The 20,115-nt window shown below is 41.4% G+C and overlaps 1 protein-coding gene across 6 annotated transcripts in view; it reads left to right on the top strand.

Moving 5' to 3' along the window:
• LOC134358075 (dnaJ homolog subfamily C member 13) overlaps positions 1-20,115 on the top strand; it is a 173,909-nt gene that overhangs the window by 13,209 nt on the left and 140,585 nt on the right. For all 6 annotated transcript variants that reach the window (XM_063069998.1, XM_063070000.1, XM_063069999.1 and 3 more), the window contains exons 2-3: positions 9,533-9,613; positions 20,038-20,113. In XM_063069998.1, the coding sequence (XP_062926068.1) occupies positions 9,546-9,613; positions 20,038-20,113 (144 nt within the window). In that variant the 5' untranslated portion in view covers positions 9,533-9,545. The remainder of the gene's footprint in view (positions 1-9,532; positions 9,614-20,037; positions 20,114-20,115) is intronic.

Genomic DNA, 20,115 nt, shown 5'->3' with positions numbered 1-20,115 from the left:
TCTAAAGCTTCGTATCCTTCCTATAATGAGGCAAGAAAAACTCAGCACAATATTTCAAGTGTGGTTTAATTAGGGTTCTATGAAGCTGCAACATTACTTTGTGGCTCTTGAACTCAATTCCCCCAACTAATGAAGGCCAACACAGTATACTTCCTTAACAACATATCAACCTGTGCAGCAACTTTGAGGGGTCTATGGATGTGGACACCCCCCTGCTAAGCATCCTTCTGCTAAGAATTTTCTTTGAAATTATTGTGAAAGTTAAATAATTTAAATTGAATTATTTTCTATTTTAACTCGGGAACAGTTTTAAGGAAGTTTTACTAATGAACAGCATCGCAGCATTAAATACAGTCCAAGGTGTTTAAATAGGGCAAACAGTGTAAACAGCGTATTACAGTGTACTGTAACCCTTGTAGACTAGTGGAGCTTGATAAGTTCAGCACTTAGATTTATACCTTAGCAGTTACATATCTGCAGCAGTTAGATTTGTACCTTAAACCTTTCCAGTTTCAGTGTATAGAGCAGAGATGTCATTTGAGATTCTTCCACATTTGCCAAGGTTGAAGTATTAGTTATGAAGCATGATTGCTGAATGATACAGGAAATTAAACGTGACCTTTACCCTCCCCCCCCACCACCCCTAACTCTGCAACAAATTGATGTCTTTGGGAGGTGGTTGTGATTTTCTGCATTTTGTGTCATCTATTAAATATGAAGCAGTTTTATCATGAATTGGTATATTTCAGCTCCTTGCAACAGCAAATACTTCTGAAAACAAGACTATGTTTCAGGCTGCCCTGGTTGTATTTTATGGTAGTACTATCATTGCCTAATTGTCTTGAAAGCACCCAATCCAATACAATAACTTTCTTTTTTTTCAATCTTTTTATTAAGTTTCAAGATTAATAAATATAACAATAATAGTAATGGTACATAGAGATCGGGACTTTGATTGCTGCCCTTTTTAAAATATTTTGGAGCAAGTTTATTTTTGTCAACCTAGGAAGAGTGGGATGTAAAGATGTGAGCATTCAGTTAAACATGGGATTTGCTCGAAAACTGGTGCCATCAATCCACAGAACAATCATTGATCATCCAGTAAGGAGCCAGCCTGCCCTTTTGGTGTAAATTGATAATCTTTGGTGTTGATCTTGCCTGTTTTTTTTTGGTTCTGAGCTTTGATATTGATTGCTTACACTTGTACATTTTTATTTTTAACTGCTGATGTGAGAGCGCCAAGGTGGCATTGGTACTAATTAAGCATTTTAATAGTGTTTAGTGTTGGGTTCTAGGTATCAGTGTCAAGCCTGGTATATTTTACCCATTTCTAATTGTCCTTGGGAAAGTAGTACTTGACTCCCACCTTGGAACTCCTTTTAATGAGGGTACTTTCTATGTGCTGTTGGGGAGGAAGTTCCAAGGTTTGAATCCGGTGGTATTTCCTGGTCAGGATCTCTGGAATCTGCAGGTAGTTGTGTTCCCATATGTCTGTTTAGAGGGGGGAAGTTATGGGTTTGGGAGATGTTGCAGTGGTCAGGATGAGTAACTGCAGTGCATTGTGCTGATGGTACACACTGCAGTCACTGAGCCATTGATTTATGAGTCAAATGGGCTTTAAAAAAATGAATGGTGTCTAGTTTCTTTAGTCATTGGGGTTTGGGCATACTGTACATGACATTCTGCGGATGCTGGAAATCCAGGGCAATACAAAATACTGCAGGAACTTATCAGTTTAGGCGGCATCAATGGAAATGTTTTGGGTGGAGACCCTTCCTAATGAGTGGAAAGGAAGAGGAAAGGTGCCAGAATAAAAAGATGGGAAGGAGGACCAGCTAGAAGGTGGTAGATGACAGGTGGGTGGGAAAGGTAAAAGGCTAGAAAAGGAATCTGATGGGAGAGGTGAGTACACCATGGGAGAAATGGAAGGAGGGATACTGGGGGAGGTGTTAGGCAGGTAAGGAGAGATGAGATGTTGCTCTTCTGCCCTGCGAGCGGCCTTATTGTGTAAAAGAGGAGGCCATGGATCGACATGTTGGAATAGGGATAGGAACTAAAATAGTTGACCACTGGGAAATTCCTCCCTGGAAGGAGCAGATGTGCTTGACAAAGCGGTCCCCCATTTGTGTTGTGACGCATCAATGTAGAGGAGGCTGCGTCAAGAGCACCAGATACAATAGACAACATCAGCAGATTCACAGGTGAAGTGTTGCCTCACCTGGAGGGGGTGTTTGGAGCCCTGAATGGAGGTGAGGGAGGAGATAAATGGGCAAGTCTAACACATCTGTTGCTTGCAGATGTGTCCCAAGAGGAAGCTTAGTGGGAGGAGTGAAAGGACAAGGGAAACATAGATGTAGCGATCCTACAGAAAGCAGAGTGTAGGGGTGGGAACTAAAAATTTGTTTGGTGGTATGATCCTGGTGGAGATGGTGGGAGTTGTGGAAAATGATATGTTAGATGCAGAGGCCCTTGGGGTGGTAGGTGAGAACAAGGGGAACTATCCCTGTAAAGGCAGTAGGAAGATTGGGTGAGTGTGGATGTCCAGGAAATGCAGGAGATGTGGCTGAGGGTAGCATCAATGTTGGAGGAAGGGAAACCCCTGTTCTTTGAAGGAGGGCATGTCTGATGTCCTGGAAAGGAAAGTTCATCCTAGGAACATGTGTGGTGGAGAAGAAGGCACTGAGAAAAGCGAATAGCATTTTTATAGAATACAGGGTGGGAAGAGGTATAGTCAAGATAACCGTGGGAATCAGTAGGTTTATAAAAGATATCAGTAGACAGTTTGTCTCCAGAGATAGAGACAGAGAGATTGAGAAAGGGAAAGAGATGTCAGTAATGGTCCAAGTGAATTTAAAGGCAGAGTGGATGCTGGAGGCAAAGTTGATGAAATTTATGAGTTCACCATAGGTGCATGAAGCACCACCAGTGTAGCACAGTAAGAGTTGAGGAGAATTACCAGGGAAGGCTTGGAATGTACTAAGTAGCCAATGAAAAAGCAAGCTAGCTGGGGCCCAGGACTATCCTTTGAGTCTGGAGAAAGTGGGAGGAGCCTAAGGAGAAATTGTTGAGGGTGAGGATCAGTATTACCAGATGGAGGAGGGTGGTGGTGAAGAGGAACTGGTTTGGTCTTTATTGAGAAAGAAGTGTGGAACGTTAAGGCCTTCTTGATGGGCGATTTAAGTGTAAAGGGACTGGACATCCATGATGAAAATTAGATGTTCAGGGCCAGGAAATTGAAAGTTGAGAAGATTGAGATCATGTGAAGTTGTGTGAATGTAGGTGGGAAGGGACTGAAGCAAGGGGGACAGAGTGTAGTCGAGGTATGAGGACACGTGTTCAGTGGGGCAAGAGCAGGCAGAGACAATCAATCTGCCTGGGCAGTCAGGTTTGTGGATCTTGGGTAGGAGGTAGGAAAGAGCAATGCAGGATAAGAGAACTGAGTTTGGTGGCATGGATGGGTGTTCTCTAGAATAGTGATAGTGATGGAGACAATTTTCTAATGGTCCAGAGTGAATCTTTTTCAAGGGCTAGGGAAGAGGAGGTGTCTGAGGGTTGCCACTTGGCCTCAGTAAGATAAAGATCAATCTCTACGAGAGTGTCCTATCATTTTCCTGATATGTCTTGCAGATGGTGAAAATACTTCGATATTAATAAGTGCTACTTGCCGTAGGACACCAAATCTCAGACTTGCTCTCTTCACTGTGATATTTGTTGCTGGGCCTGTTGGTCCCACAAAATATTGATGATGCAGGATCTTGGCAATGATGCCTTTGAAGCTCAAGGGTATGTCATTAGATTCTGTCCTGTTAGTGACATGGATGTTATTTGTCACTTTTCAGCTCACTCCTGTATGATGTTCAGGGCTTGCTACATGCAGGTATGGGCTTCATTTTGCAAAGGGTGAATATGTATTTACATAGATACATAGAATAGTACAGCACGGTACAGGCCTTTTGTCCCACATTGTTGTGCCGACCCTCAAACCCTGCCTCCCATATAACCCCCCCACCTTAAATTCCTCCGTATACCTGTTTAGTAGTCTCTTAAATTTCACGAGTGTATCTGCCTCCACCACTGAGTCAAGCAGTGTATTCCATGCACCAACCACTCTTGAGTTTAAAAAAAAACACCTTCCTCTAATACCCCCCTTGAACTTACCACCCCTTACCTTAAGGCCATGTCCCCTCATATTGAGTAGTGGTGCCCTGGGGAAGAGGCGCTGGCTATCCACTCTATCTATTCTTAATATCTTGTATACCTCTATCATGTCTTCTCTCAACCTCCTCCTCTCCAAAGAGTAAAGCCTAGCTCCCTTAATCTCTGATCATAATGCATACTCTCTAAACCAGGCAGCATCCTGGTAAATCTCCTCTGTACCCTTTCCAATGCTTCCACATCCTATAGTGAGGTGACCAGAACTGGACACAGTACTCCAAGTGTGGCCTAACCAGAGTTTTATAGAGCTGCATCATTACCTCGCTACACTTAAACTCTATCCCTTGACTTATGAAAGCTAACACCCCATAAGCTTTCTTAACTACCCTATCTACCTGTGAGGCAACTTTCAGGGATCTGTGGACATGTACCCCCAGGTCCCTCTGCTCCTCCACACTACCAAGTATCCTGCCACTTACTTTGTACTCTGCCTTGGAGTTTGTCCTTCCAAAGTGTACCACCTCACACTTCTCCGGGTTGAACTCCATTTGCCACTTCTCAGTCCACTTCTGCAACCTATCAATGTCTCTCTGTAATCTTTGACAATCCTCTACACTATCTACAACACCACTAACCTTTGTGTCGTCTGCAAACTTGCCAACTCACCTGAACAGCACATGTCCTTGTTTTTGAAATGCTGAAGGAAGGACGGCTATTTTAGGCAGATGAAGATGTTGGAGCCTAGGACACTATCTAAGGGATGCTATCTCTTGGGGCTGGGAATGATTGACCTATAACAATAGTCATCTTCCATTCTGCAAGCATAGTCTTAGAATAGGCAGATTTTGGAAGGTTATTTTTTTTTAAATGAGACAGATACTGTTGTGTACCAAAATGTATGCAATCTTTATAGATTTGGTTTTAGGATTCTCTTGATTGTGGCTGGAACTGTCAGTGAAGTTTGCTTATGTAGGAATGACAATGTAAGAAAACAAGATAAGTGATTGAAAGAACTGAGAAATGTGGAGATTAACTTCTTTCATTGTTTAAGAAGTTAATTCAAAAAATGAAAGATTACATTGAAGGGTGGCATGGTGGAAATGGAATATAGTTGTTCAGCTGTAAGGAAGATTGGAATTGAGTGAAGGAACATAAAATCAAAATGAGTAGTAAGAGAAACACTACTTGCCTTTAGATTTTGGTTTGCCTGTCATTAGTTTGAATACAGTGCGGTGCAGTTAATTGAGACACATTGAGACCAGAACATTTTGGCCCAATTAAGCAGCTGTCCCAATTAGAAACAGAAAAACTACAGCACTGTACAGGAGCTTTACCCCACAATGCTGTGCCGAACATGTACTTTAGAAATTGCCTAGGTTTACTCATAGTCGTCTATATTTTTTCTAAGCTCCATGTACCTATCCAGGAGTCTCTTAAAAGACCCTGTCGTATCCCCCTCCACCACCGTTGCCGGCAGCCCATTCCATGCACTCACCACTCTCTGCATTAAAAAAAAACTTGCCCTTAACATCTCCTCTGTACCTACTTACAAGCACCTTAAAACTGTGCCCTCTCCTAATAGCCATTTCAGCCCTGAAATTTGTTGAATTTTCATGAAAATGGTTGTGTATAAAAAAGACAAACTACTGTTTAACTGAATAACAAATTATGTATTAAATGAAATGCAGAACAAATTGGGATGCTATCAATACTACTACAGTACTATAAAACTGTATTAGTTTCTGTAAGGTATTGATGGAGGAATTCATCCAGTGTATGCTGTTGTGTTCTCTTGATTGACTGTACATGAACAAAATAAGCACAGACACTTAGTGCAGATACCTTCATACTGTCTTCATATAATGCTTTTGACGATTGCATCCTTCAAATCTTCATTTTCATTGTAACATTTGAGATTGTCATTACCTTATTTTTTATAATTTCTAAGTTGTTGAAGTAGTAAAGTCAATTCATTTTCGCTCCTGGCCATTTCTGGCATCTCCAGGCTTCAGTGCTTGAAACCACAGTGAGCAAAGTGGTTCTGAGCTGTTGTACTGCTTATTTCTCACCAACAAAAATTTCTGCTTTTTGAATGCAAACACGTAACTGAGGCTATTTTAAAAACTGTTCGCTCTAAGCATGGTGTAGTGTCTACAACCACTCAAGTATACGCGACTGATGCTTGTTAGAAACTATTTGGCAAAAGTTTCCTGTCCCAATTAAGTGGTGTAGTGTCCTATTTTCTCGATTAGCTTTTGTTCTTTAAGAGCTATCCCAAATAAGTGGCTGCCCCAATTACCCAATGGCCCAATTAACCGGAATCCACTGTACTGTGATGCTTTGGGTTTGCGTTTATTGGTATTTTGAGGCAGTAGAATTTATTTGAAAATCATTAGCTGATTGGCACACTGCAAAAGTAAAACTTTGAAAAATTGGCTGTGAGCATTTGAACCACAAATGTGATTTTGATTTTAGTCTAATGAACTAGTTTTTATCCAGTAGCATTTGAACTGATTTGCATTATTTCGCAAATTCTGCTCGTCTGACGTATGTCCAAATTGTAGATTCAACTGACTTGTGCAAAGTTTTGATGTTCAATGAGGAAAACTAATGTTTGGGAGCACATAGTCAATCTTTTTGTGGGAGAAATTGCTGAAACTATTCTATTCCTGCAATGGTTATGTATTGATATCTAACAGATTTTTGGAATCTAATTCAGATGTTTCTCTGGGTTATATGTGGCATTGGAAGCAAATTGTTAGTGTTGGGAGCCAGTTTGAACTTAATTTTGCAGCACATGCTGACTGCGTAATTCATCTGTTCAAAAAGTAGGCAAACAGGATAAGGGAAAAGCATGTACTGAATGGCAAACTCGAGCATTCATGTATTAGCTTAAATTGTTTGAAAGCTATTAGAGTCGGTTGTTCCAATCAATGAGATAAGATTGGAGGTGTGGGTTGTAGAGGTGCCCTGCCCTATAAAAAAAGACTCACAAATTCAGGTTACTGACACAGCCTGCTCTTATCAAGAAAGATCTGTTTATGTGCACCATGCCTTGATCAAAACAACGTTCAGAGGACCTTGGAAGAATTGTAGAGATGCACAAAGCCTGAAAAGGCCACAAAAGTATTTCTAGAGACCTGAGTGTTCATCAGTACCCAGTAAAAGAAGTTGTCTACAAATGGTGGAAACTGAGTACTGTTGCTACTCTCCCTAGGAGTGGGCATCCTGCAAAGATCACACCAAGAGCACAGCGTGCCATGCTGAAGGAGGTGAAAAAGAACTCAAGGGTAACAGCAAAAGACCTGCAGAAACCTCTAGAATATGCTAGTCTCTGTTCATGTCCACTATAAGAAAAACACTAAACAAGAATGGTGCTCATAGAAGATTACCATGGAGGAACCCACTGCTCTCCAAAAAAAATTGCTGCGCGTCTCAAATTTTCAAAAGACCACAATGGTTCTGGGACAATGTTCTGTAGACAGATGAGAGAAAAGTTGAAGTTTTTGGCAGAAATGCTCACCACTATGTTTGGAGGAAAAAGGGCACTGCACGTCAACACCAAAACTTCATCCCAACTGTGAAGCATGGTAGAAGGAGCATCATGAGTTAGGACTGCTTTGCTGCCTCAGGGCCTGGACAGCTTGCAACCGTTGAGGGAACAATGAATTCAATATTGTGTCAAGACATTTTACAGGAGAATGTCATGGTAGCAGTCCGTCCATCATCTGAAGTCTAATAGAAATTGGATAATGCAACAAGACAATGATCTGAAAGACAAGAGTAAATCAGAACAGAATGGTTTTAAAAAGAAAATTCCTGTTTTGGAATGGCAGAGTCAAAGTCCTGACCTTATTTCTGTAGAATTGTTGTAGAATTCAAGCATTCATGCAAGGAAGCCCACCAACATCCCAGAGTAGAAGCAGTTTTATAAGGAAGAATGGCATAAAATTCTTCCAAGCTGATGTGCAGGACTGATCAACAGTAATCGGAAACATTTGGTTTAAGGTATTGCTGTACAAGGGGGTCACACCAGTAACTGAAAGCAAAGGTTCACATACTTTTTCTGAATAATACATGTAATTTTGGATATTTTCCTCAATAATTAAATGAGCATGTACAATGCTTTTTGTTTTTATTTAATTGGGTTTTATTGAGTTGTAGGACTTGCGTGAAGATCTGATCACATTTTAGGTCATATTTATGCAGAAATAGAGAAAATCCTAATGGGTTCACAAACTTTCTAGCACCACTAAGTGAGGTAATATATAACGAATGCGGTACTAAGCAAGAATACAAAATACAGTAAGATTCTAATCTGTTATCCAGTAGTTGAGCACTGGCTTCACTAGTTTGCACAATTTTAACACTTGCTATATTTAGTGGAAATATCATGCTATATATTTATAGCATCTTAAAAGTAAAGAAAATTGGTGTTGGCAAGTTAATGTAATATCTAGTCCTGAAATTTGTCATTCTGGTATCACCTAAGTATAAAGGGCATTGTATTATTGGAATTTTACGTGAAGTGGGAAGTTGAAGGTGGAAGAACTAACTGTTCAGGCAGTGTAAATCCATAGATCTTTAAATATAGCAGGTCAGGACAGTATGTACATACAATTATTTTAGTGAGGCATTGAACTAAAGAGCTAGAAGGTAAAGCTGGAATTCTAAACATTTTACTGGGAATAAATAGCAAGCAGTTATTTCTCAGTGGGGGGAGGGTCAAATGACAAGTGACAAAAACAACTAGTAGAAGGATTACAGCAGAAATGAGGAAGAAATCCTTTCACTCAGTAATCGAGGCCTGAGAATACCAGAGGGGTAGAAACGGAAGTAACGCACACATCAACCTTGAATTTCTCCATGTTGCTCTAATGGGAAATTTGAATGCTATTCTGACTAGTCCAGGTTTGTGGTTTGCTGGTCCCAATATTTGTATGCATTTTCTTTGGCGTGTGTGTGCGTGTGCGCGTGCGTGCGCGTGTGCGTGCACGTGTGTGTGCGTGTGTGTTGATGCTCTTGTTGCTGTTTTGCCGTTTGCCTGATTTCTTTTTTGTAAGGGGGGAGTTGATGTTTCTATTGAACAACCTCAATGTTTTTCTTTGTTTTGTGGTTGTCTGGAGAAGATGAATTTCAGAGTTGTATACTGCATCCATTGATAATAAATGTACTTTGAACTTGAACTTTAAATGCAAGTTCTGCTCCTCTGTATGCTGCCATTAGATATGGCCAATTGTGTGAGCTTCTGTGTGGAAATTGGCTTCTGGGCTTCACACGCTGACAATGCCTCAGTGCACCTAGTTGCAATACCAAGGAGTTCTGAATGGTGCTTCATTTGCCTAATGCTTATAAGTATAACAAATTTGTTTTTCAGGCCAGACTTTAAAATGAACGTCATCAAAGAGAATAAAGATTTGGCCTGCTTCTTCACAACAAAGCACTCGTGGAGGGGAAAGTAAGTTCTTTCAAATATTGATTTTGATGGCTTATTTTGGATCACTTAAGAAAACACTTATGATTAAGTGATTTAATTACTGTTTCTGTTTTGAACTTTTTAAATTGCTTCTAATGATTTTCAGTTGCATTTGAAGGTCTTCCTTCCTGATTTCTGCATGTTGTCCATGAAACTGATATACAGGAGTTTCAGTTGACAGCAGTTTTCCAAATCTCCTTGATTTGTAGTTCATGACATTGCAGTTGTAGGTTAAGAGCTGTGAAATTCATGGTCATGTAGATTTTGCTGTGAGGATCAATAAAGTGCATAAGAATAACAGTAAGAATTGTCAATTTGTGCTGTTATAAATCCAAAACCATAAATGTGAGTAACCCATAGTTGTACAGCATGGAACTGGGCCTGTCAGTCTAACTCGTATGTACACACTGACCAAGTTGTCTTCCTGAGCTAGTCCCAAATGTTTGCTTTGGGCCATCTCCCTCTAAACCTTTCCCAATTACAGTTGCAAGAAAATATTTGTGAATCCTTTGCAATGACCTGGTTTTCAACATTATTTAGTCATAAAATGTGGTCTGATCTTCATCCAAGCCACCATAATAGACAAACACAATCTGCCTAAACTAGTAACACAAACAATTGCACTACTTCTCATCAATACTGAATACACCAATTAAACAATCACAGTCTAGGTTCAAAAAAAGGTATGTGAATATCTGGAGTAATGCCTTCTACAAAAGCTATTTGAAGTTGGGTGTTCCTATCAATGAGATGAGATTGGAGGTGTGGGTTGTAGAGGTACCCTGCCTTATAAAAGGGACACAAAGTCAGGTTACTAATTGAGCCTGTTCTTCTCAAGAAAGGTCTGTTTATGTGCACTATGCCTCGATCAAAATAACTTTCAGAGGACCTTGGAAGAAGAATTATAGATGTAACGCGTGTTACGAGACTGCAGGTCCGTTTACTGTGGGTGTTGCTTTAAATGCCTGAGTGAGGCAGGACTATGACGTCAGTCACAAGCTGTGGCAGCTGGCTTCTGTCTCTCTCTGTCTCTCTCTCTGTCTACACAACAGATGTGTGACTGTCACTTCCTGTAATCCATATGTATGGATTTGTTGGAGTATCCTGTGGTATCACTTTTGTTGGCCCTTACTTGGAATCGGGGTGTTACGTGGTAATCACTTGAAGACGATATTCCTGTGACTGTCACCTGGTGATATTTCTAAGTGGATTTTGGAACGACTTGACAGAAGATCTTCGGCGACTGTTATTTTGTTTATCTATTGTGGAACCTGTGGAGTTTCTTCGTAATCGCCTTCTCTCTACATTTTACAAATCTCTCCCCTCACTCATTTATTCTGTGGATTACTGAACCTTTTCTACTTTGCCATCTTAAGAACTGTTCCTGAACTTGACTGTTTGGGAACCACACACACATATATACACATAACACTATTAACATCTGTTTATTTCGTTTAAACTTTTATATTTGGAGTAGATACTAATAAAGATAGTGCTTTTAACATCGAAACCAGACTCCATTTGTGATCTATTGCTGCTGGTACATAACACGCGCTGTAAGGTTTCACTGCTAATGTAATGGTTTTTTTGTAATGTTCACTACTGAAGTAACCATTTCTCTGTAGCAGCAATGTTTGGGTTATGGCTGGAGATAACAGGACTATGAATGCATGTTAGCCAATCAGGATTTTGTTGCCCTGCCTTGTGATTCTGGAAGCAGTTGATTTCGCGGGCTTTTGCCAGAGGGGGAGAGAGAAGTGAAGAGAGAAGACACGAATGGAGAGATTTGGTAGACCGCCGGACGGGGTGGACTCGGAGCAAGGGTCCGAAGGACAGCGACAATTGGAGAAGGTCGATGGTGAATGATCGATTTATCTGTGAGCTCCAACTTTACGCAACAGACTGTTTAATAAGATTTGGGTCCTTTTCCTTTTATATTTCGTTTTTCTACTAACTATATAGTCAAAGTAAGAGTTATAAAACTTAATCGTTTAATTGCATATTGTGTACTGTTTGCTATTTTGGGGTACAGATTTGTAACGGGACATATCGCGCAGCATCCACCCAAACGAAATTTCTTAAGTTTGGCCGGGCAGTGGGGTTATCACCCCCTATATTAAGCTGCTAGGTGAAGCGAGTGTTATATAGAGATGCATGAAGCTGGAAAAGGCTGCACAAGCATTTCTAAAGACCTTGAGTGTTCATCAGTACATGGTAAGAGAAATTGTCTACAAATAGAGGGAATTCAGTACTGTTGCTGCTCTCCCTAGGTGTGGGCATCCTGCAAAGATCACACCAAGAGCTCAACATGCAATGCTGAAGAAGGTGAAAAAGAACCCAAGGGTAACAGCAAAAGACCTGCAGAAATATTTAGAATATGCTTAAAGTCTCTGTTCGTGTATCCACTATTAGAAAAACACTGAACAAGAATGGTGTTCATGGTAGGACACTATTGAGGAAACCAGTGCTCTCCCAAAAAAAAACATTGCTGTATGTCTCAACACCTCCTGGATGTTCCACAACACTTCTGGGACAATGTTTTGTGGACAGATGTGGGGAAAAATTGAATTTTTGGCAGAAATGCACAATACTTTGTTTGGAGGAGAAAGGGCACTGCACACCAACACCAAAACCACATCCCAACTGTGAAGCATGGTGGAAGGTACATCATGGTTTGGGGGCTGCTTTGCTGCCTCAGGATCTGGACAGCTTGCAATCATTGAGGGAACAATGAATTCAAAATTGTGTGAAGACATTTACAGGAGAGTGTCAGGGTAACAGTTCATCACCTGAAGCTTAATAGAAGTTAGATGCAACGAGGCAGTGATCGGAAACAAAAGGGTAAATCAACAACAGAACAGTTTTTTTTTAAAAAAACAAACCGAAGAAAATTTGTGTTTTGGAATGGCCGTCAGTCCAGACCTTAACCCAATGGAGATGCTGTGGTATGACCTGAAGTGGGCTGTTCATGGAAATAACAGGTGTCCCAGAAATATTGATGAACTGAAACAGTTTTGTATGGAGGAACGGTGTAAGATTTCTCCCCATCATTGTGCCGTTCAGCAGTTACAGGAAACATTTGTTGGAGGTTATTGCTGCTAAAGGAGGTTCCATCAGTTATTAAATACAAGGCTTTACAGACTTTTCCCAGCCTGGACTGTGAATGAGTGAACTCTGTGTTCAATAAAGATATGGAAAGTACAGTTGTGTATTAATGGTTTAGGCAGATTATGTTTGTCTAATATTGAGACTAAAATGAAGATCAGACTATATTTTGAGTAATGCAGAAAACCAGGTAATTGCAAAGGGCTCACAACTTTTTCTTGCAACTGTATTTAACTATCTATCTTATAAACGTACATGTCTTACAGTAGTTCCTTTGGCAGCTTAATCCATATACCCACTATGTGAAAAAACCTGTCCATCATGTTTCCCTTTATTCGCAGTTATTTGTAAACAACTCTATTCTTTGCATTTCTGGTTAGATGCTAACTGCATTTCATTGGCTTTATATCTGTACTTGGCACAATGACAATAAAGTTGAATCTAATCTAATCTAAATCTCCCCCTTGCCTCCACTTTAAACCCAAGGCCCTAGTTTTGGACACTCTTATCCTGAGGCGGGAAGTCTGTGACTGTGACCAATCATGCCCCTCAAGATTTTATGTACCTCTGTAAGGTTGCCTCTTAGTCTCCTATATGGAAAAATAACCTTGGCCTAATCAGCCTCTCCTTTCAACTTGAGCTGTCTTATACTAGTAATATCGTGAATCTCTTCATCCTTTTTTAACTGTAACATAACATCCCAACTCTTCTACTCAGTACCCTGATGAAGGTAAGTATACTAAACACTTCCTTCACCTGTCTACCTGTGTCACCACTTTCAGGGAACTATGTACTTGTACTCCTGGGTCCCGATTTTAAAGATCTCTCTAGGGATTTATCATCTATTGTGTAAGTCTTGCCCTGGTTTAACTTAGTAAAACCCAATGCATTGTCTTTGTTGGAATTCCAACTGTAGTTCCTTGGCCCACTTTCTCAGTTGATCTCGATCATGTTGTAGTCTTGGGTAACATTCTTCCCTGGCTATCATACCACCAGTTTTTTGTCATCTGCAAATTTGCTAACCACACCACCTATATTCTCATCCAAATCATTAAGCAATAGTGGACCTAAGATGGATTTCTGTCACACACCACTGACTGCAGGCTTCCAATCTGAAAAATAACTATCGCAGTCTGACTCCTACCACCAAGCTAATTTTGTATTTCATTAGCTAGCTAGCTCACTCTGCAACCATGTAATGTAATCTAATCTTCTAGATCAGCGGTCCCCAACCTTTTGTGCATCGCGGACCGGTTTAATATTGACGATCTTGCGGACCGGCCGACGTGGGAGGTGGAGGAGTTCAAGTTCAACAGTGCGTGACAGGAAATGAGGAAAGGTGCAGCTGACTCATATCGTTCCATATCGCCAAATCATATAGTTTCCACATGTTGGGGACCACTGTTCTAGATCAGCTTAACACACAGAGTCTTTTTAAAGTTCACATAGACAATATCTACCACTTCTGGCTTTTTCAGTTCTCTTGGTCAGCTTTTCAATAGAACTAAATCAAATTTGAGACACTATTTACTATGGAAAAACCATTCTTACTACTAGCCTTTTCAAATGCAGGTAGCCCATATCTATCAGAATCCTCTCCAGTAACTTTCCCACTGCTGATGGGCGTACTGGTCTGTAGTTCCTGGCTTGTCACAGGGAGCAAGCTGTCTTTAAATAAAGGCACAACATTAGCCATGCTTTCACCCATGATGACAAGATCCCTGCCAGGGCACCATCAATTTCTTTTCTTACCTTCCCATAATGCACTTTAATGCACTTGGTCGAATGCTGGAATGCCTTTATGTGCCTTAAAACTGCCAGCAGCACCTCTTTTGTAATGTCTTTTGACAAGGTCCCACACAGGAGATTAGTGTGCAAACTTAAAGCACACGGTATTGGGGGTAAGGTATTGGTGTGGGTGGAGAATTGGTTAGCAGACAGGAAGCAAAGAGTGGGAATAAACGGGACCTTTTCAGAATGGCAGGTGGTGACTAGTGGGGTACCGCAAGGCTCAGTGCTGGGACCCCAGTTGTTTACAATATATATTAATGACTTGGATGAGGGAATTAAATGCAGCATCTCCAAGTTTGCGGATGACACGAAGCTGGGTGGCAGTGTTAGCAGTGAGGAGGATGCTAAGAGGATGCAGGGTGACTTGGATAGGTTGGGTGAGTGGGCAAATTCATGGCAGATGCAATTTAATGTGGATAAATGTGAAGTTATCCACTTTGGTGGCAAAAATAGGAAAACAGATTATTATCTGAATGGTGGCCGATTAGGAAAAGGGGAGGTGCAACGAGACCTGGGTGTCATTATACACCAGTCATTGAAAGTGGGCATGCAGGTACAGCAGGCGGTGAAAAAGGCGAACGGTATGCTGGCATTTATAGCGAGAGGATTCGAGTACAGGAGCAGGGAGGTACTACTGCAGTTGTACAAGGCCTTGGTGAGACCACACCTGGAGTATTGTGTGCAGTTTTGGTCCCCTAATCTGAGGAAAGACATCTTTGCCATAGAGGGAGTACAAAGAAGGTTCACCAGATTGATTCCTGGGATGGCAGGTCTTTCATATGAAGAAAGACTGGATGAACTGGGCTTGTACTCGTTGGAATTTAGAAGATTGAGAGGGGATCTGATTGAAACGTATAAGATCCTAAAGGGATTGGACAGGCTAGATGCGGGAAGATTGTTCCCGATGTTGGGGAGGTCCAGAACGAGGGGTCACAGTTTGAGGATAGAGGGGAAGCCTTTTAGGACTGAGATTAGGAAAAACTTCTTCACACAGAGAGTGGTGAATCTGTGGAATTCTCTGCCACAGCAAACTGTTGAGGCCGGTTCATTGGCTGTGTTTAAGAGGAAGTTAGATATGGCCCTTGTGGCTACAGGGGTCACGGGGTATGGAGGGAAGGCTGGGTTCTGAGTTGGATGATCAGCCATGATCATAATAAATGGCGGTGCAGGCTCGAAGGGCCGAATGGCCTGCTCCTGCACCTATTTTCTATGTTTCTATGTTGGTTTGTTTCAAGACATCACTATTTTCTTCCCTGAGTAAATACATAGGTAAAATACCAATTAAAAAAAAAAAATCCTGCCCATCTCCTGTGGTTCCACACAAAGATGACTAACTACACTGCCTTGAGGGTCCTTTCTCTTTATTGTAGAATATCTTGTCATTCTCATTTAACCTAACTGCCAAGGTTATTTCACGATGTCTTGCACTCCTACTTTCTCTTGAGTGTATTTCTACATCTCTTAATTAAGAGACTTAATTTCCCTCAATCAGCCTAGATTGCTTAATCCTGCCAGCCTTACCCTTTACTCTAACAGGAACATGTTCATCCTGAACTCTTCCTACATTCAAAAGTCTGCAACTTGCCAGATGACCCGTTTACTGGCTAACAATTAATCTTTAAAAGTTCCTGTCTAATACTGTTAAGATTTCTTTCAGTGTTTGCAAAATCAACTATAATTGAACAGTATTTTGTTTGTGTTCCAGAATTGATAACTAGTATTCAACATTTTTCTGTTTAATTGTTTACTGAATTCATCCTTTGGTCCATTCAGCTGTTTTGTGACCAAACTTATGGAAAAAATGGAGTTGGAGTTGGTTGGGGGAGAAAGAAAGCATTTTGAATGCAGACTAATATAAGGTCTGAGTATTTCATTAAGTTTCTAAAAGTATCAGCATTATATGAGGCAGTACTTATGCACTCTTCAATCAACATTGATTTAAAGTGCATTTTAAGCAAGACTCTGTAATTATGCAATTGCTTCAGCTAAAGGAAAAGAAAACTAATGCTGCAAACAAATCTATGAAGTCCTGCTGCTCAAGAGCTCAGTGGCCATTCTGTCCATTGTGCCTGTGTTAACTCTTTGCAAAATTTTTAATTTCACATTCCTGATTTTGCTTCTGGTATAACGGCTGCATATTTGGTCACAACAGCCTCTCTGGGTCCATCTTTCATCTTTTGTATGATCCTGAGACTGCTGGTTAAAAAGGACCTCAGGTACTGCGGGTCTACAGCACTACCTATCTAATGAGTTGCTTGATAGCGGTGGAGCTGGACATGTTGCACACCATATTGAAGTCTGCTTTAGCCACTCAGGGAAGAAGGTGTCAGGTGGTGTGTGGTTCAACAAACGGTAGAAATAATTGGCTTGGACAATCTTATTGTGGTCGTAAGGCCTTCTTGGACATCGGTAATGTAGAAAACTGTCAGTTTGATTCACTGGTTCATTGGCGAGATCAGTGGCAGGGGAGCTGCGTTTCCTCGGTTGTTGCATTGACCACGCCCTCTTACCTTGCGATTGCTTGTTGCAGCCACCAGGGAAGGAGATGCCAGAGCTGGTGCAGCTTCTCTAGAGTTCGCTTGGTGGAAGACAAGCTGAATTGCCTTTGTCTGTGGCTGTGCTTGTGTGAGCTCTGGGCTTTTTTTTGCAGGAACGTGGCTCCAGGACAAATCCATGCATCATCAATCTACAGGCCATGACACTTGGACTATATTATTATTTTATATTTTTGTAACTGTATCCCTTTGTTATTGTAATTAAATGTGCTGTGAGTGGCTGTTGATCCTGGGTTTTGTACCTTGATCCTGGAGGTATGCTATTTGGTTGTATTCATTTGTATGGTTAAACTTGAAATTGAGCTTTCACAGAACCATGCAAAACAATCTCTTTTTTATATCTGCCTTCTTTTGCAAACCAAGAACTTGCAGCTATAGGCTATAGTATTAGCTGTGAATCCTGCCACCAAGCAAATCTTCTCTCCCCTTCCCCCCCCTCCACTTTCTTCAGGGATGGGAATCAATCCCTAAGCAACTCCCTTGTCCATTCATCCCTCCCCACTGATCTGCTGGCACTTATCCTTGCAAGTGGAACAAGTGCAACACCTGTCCCTAAACGTCCTCCTTCACCACCATTCAGGGCCCTAAACAGTCCTTCCAGGTGAGGCAACACTTCAGCTGTGAGTCTGTTGGGGTCATTTACTGTGTTTGGTGCTCCTGGTGTGACGTCCTGTATATTGGTGAGACTCGACGTAGATTGGGAGACCGCTTTGCCAAGCACCTACCTGGATCTTCCTGTGGCCATCCATTTTAATTCCACTTCCCATTCCCATTCCAATATGTCAATCCATAGCCTCCTCCACTGTTGTGAGGATGCCACACATAGGTTGGAGGAACAACACCTTGTATTCCATTTGGGTAGCCTTCAACCTGATGATATGGTCATCGATTTCTCAAACTTCCGGTAATGTCGCACCTCCCCATCACCACTGCTTCTCCATTTCCCATCCTCTTTCCTGTCTTTCACCTCATCTCCTTGCCTGCCCATCATCTCCCTCTGGTGGTCCTCCCCCCTTTTCTTTCTTCCATGGCTTTGTCTCTTTCACCAACTTCCCAGCTCATTACTTCATTCTCTCCCCCCCCCGCAGATTTCATCTAACACCTGGTGTTTCTCTTTCCCTCCCCCTTACCTTTTAAATCTACTCCCTAGCTTCTTTCTCCAGTTGACTGTACTCTTTTCCTAGCTGCTGCCTGGATTGCTGAGTTCCTCCAGCATTTTGTGTGCGTTGCTTGGATGTACAGCATCTGCAGATTTTCTCTTGCTTGTTATTGAATACGATAATGTGTTTGGAAGCCTTGGAGACGGGTGGCTGGGGAGGTTGGGGGGCTGTGGTTTTTTTTTAGCGTGTCGCACCAGACAGACAACCATTTTTGTCTGGCGCGTGGTGTCAGGACTGGTCTCCTTTCGGATTAACTGGGTCACGATATGAACGTTCCTGACTCGACCCTTTTTAACGAGGCTGAGTGGCTAGCTCGACGCTCAACCCGGCACAGATGGCAAATGTGCTCGGGGGGTGGCCCAACTTGGATTCGAACTTGGGAGCCTCGCTCCAGAGTCTGGTGCTGATGCCATTGTGCCACCAGCTGGCCTATGGTAATATGGCAGAAGGAAAAGTATAAGCACCAAACAGAAAGCATGATGGAGGAGATGAGACTATGAATAAATTGTGCTCATAAGATATTTGCAGGCTACCATTGTTGGGGAAAACAGATAATTGAATCCATTAATCAGTAAGTTTTGGGAAATTTTAGCTGTTTTCAAATGTAATGGTTGGAAGAGGAAAAGAGAATAAACTTTGTTTAGGATCCCATTCGTAACGGGAACCTAAAAAGCCTGTTGAGGGAGCACTGCTCAGACTAGTAACAAGAAGCAGGTAAGAAGAATGATCATAATGGAAAATTTACTTGAGCAGATACAAACTCGTAGCAATTATTTGGGAAAGAACCAAGACTAGGAGCAGTTTGAAGAGAAAAAAACTATTTTGGAGTTGCCCAATGAAAGTAACAAGTCTGTGGAGTAAGTGGGAATTTAGTGTTTTGAGAATGCTGGTTATAGAATGTTATTGGTTAATATCTAATATTGAAAGGTAATTGGTAAGAATTCAGAAATATTCCTACGAGTAGAATAAACTATCCAATCATGTACTGACATGAATAAATATGAAGACAAAACAGTAGCTGCACTAAGCACCTAAAACCTGTTGATGTGAAAAGGTTAGGAAATTGCACTATTCAGTAATTTTAAGCTGAACTGCTGAATTAACTAATGTTCAAATTAACCAAAACTTTTTCAATAGCAAACTATCCGGTGCTCCCGATGCGGCCTCCTCTACATTTGTGAAACCCTACATATATTTGGGATCACTTTATCGAACTCCTCTGCTCCATCTGCCAAGAGTGGAGTTTCGCAGTGGTTAACCATTTAAACTCCTATCCACATTCCCATTCTGACATGCCGACCGCCTCTTTTGTCACGATGAAGCCACTCTCAGGGTGGAAGAGCAATACCTTACATTTCATCTGGGTAGCCTCCAACCTGATGGCATTAACATCGATTCCTCCTTCTGGTAAAAATTTTCCTCCTCCTCCCCTCTACTGTTCTCCACTCTGACGTCTTAGCTTGTCTCCTCAACTGCCTGTCACCTCCTCACCCATGCCCCCTCCTTTCTCCCATGGTCCACTCTCCTCTCCTTTCAGATTCCTTCAACTATTTACCTTTTGTACCCATGTGTCTTTATCTTTCATCTTCTAGTTAGTTCCCCTACCCCTCACCTTTTTATTCTGGCATCTTCCTTCTTCCTTTCCAGTCCGAAAGAAGGATCTCTGCCTGAGATTTTGACGTTTTATTCATTTCCTTTGGTGCTGCCTGAGCCACTAAGTTCCTCCAACATTTTGTGCGTGTTGCTCTATACAGAAATAGATGTGTTTACCCATGCTTATGTTTTCCTTTTTTAGGTATAAGAGAGTCTTTTCTGTCGGTACACATGCTGTAACCACTTATAATCCCAGCACACTTGAAGTTACTAATCAGGT

The sequence above is a fragment of the Mobula hypostoma genome, chromosome 17, assembly GCF_963921235.1.
Source record: "Mobula hypostoma chromosome 17, sMobHyp1.1, whole genome shotgun sequence".
NCBI lineage: Eukaryota > Metazoa > Chordata > Chondrichthyes > Myliobatiformes > Myliobatidae > Mobula > Mobula hypostoma.
This window is presented reverse-complemented; position numbering and strand designations above follow the sequence as displayed.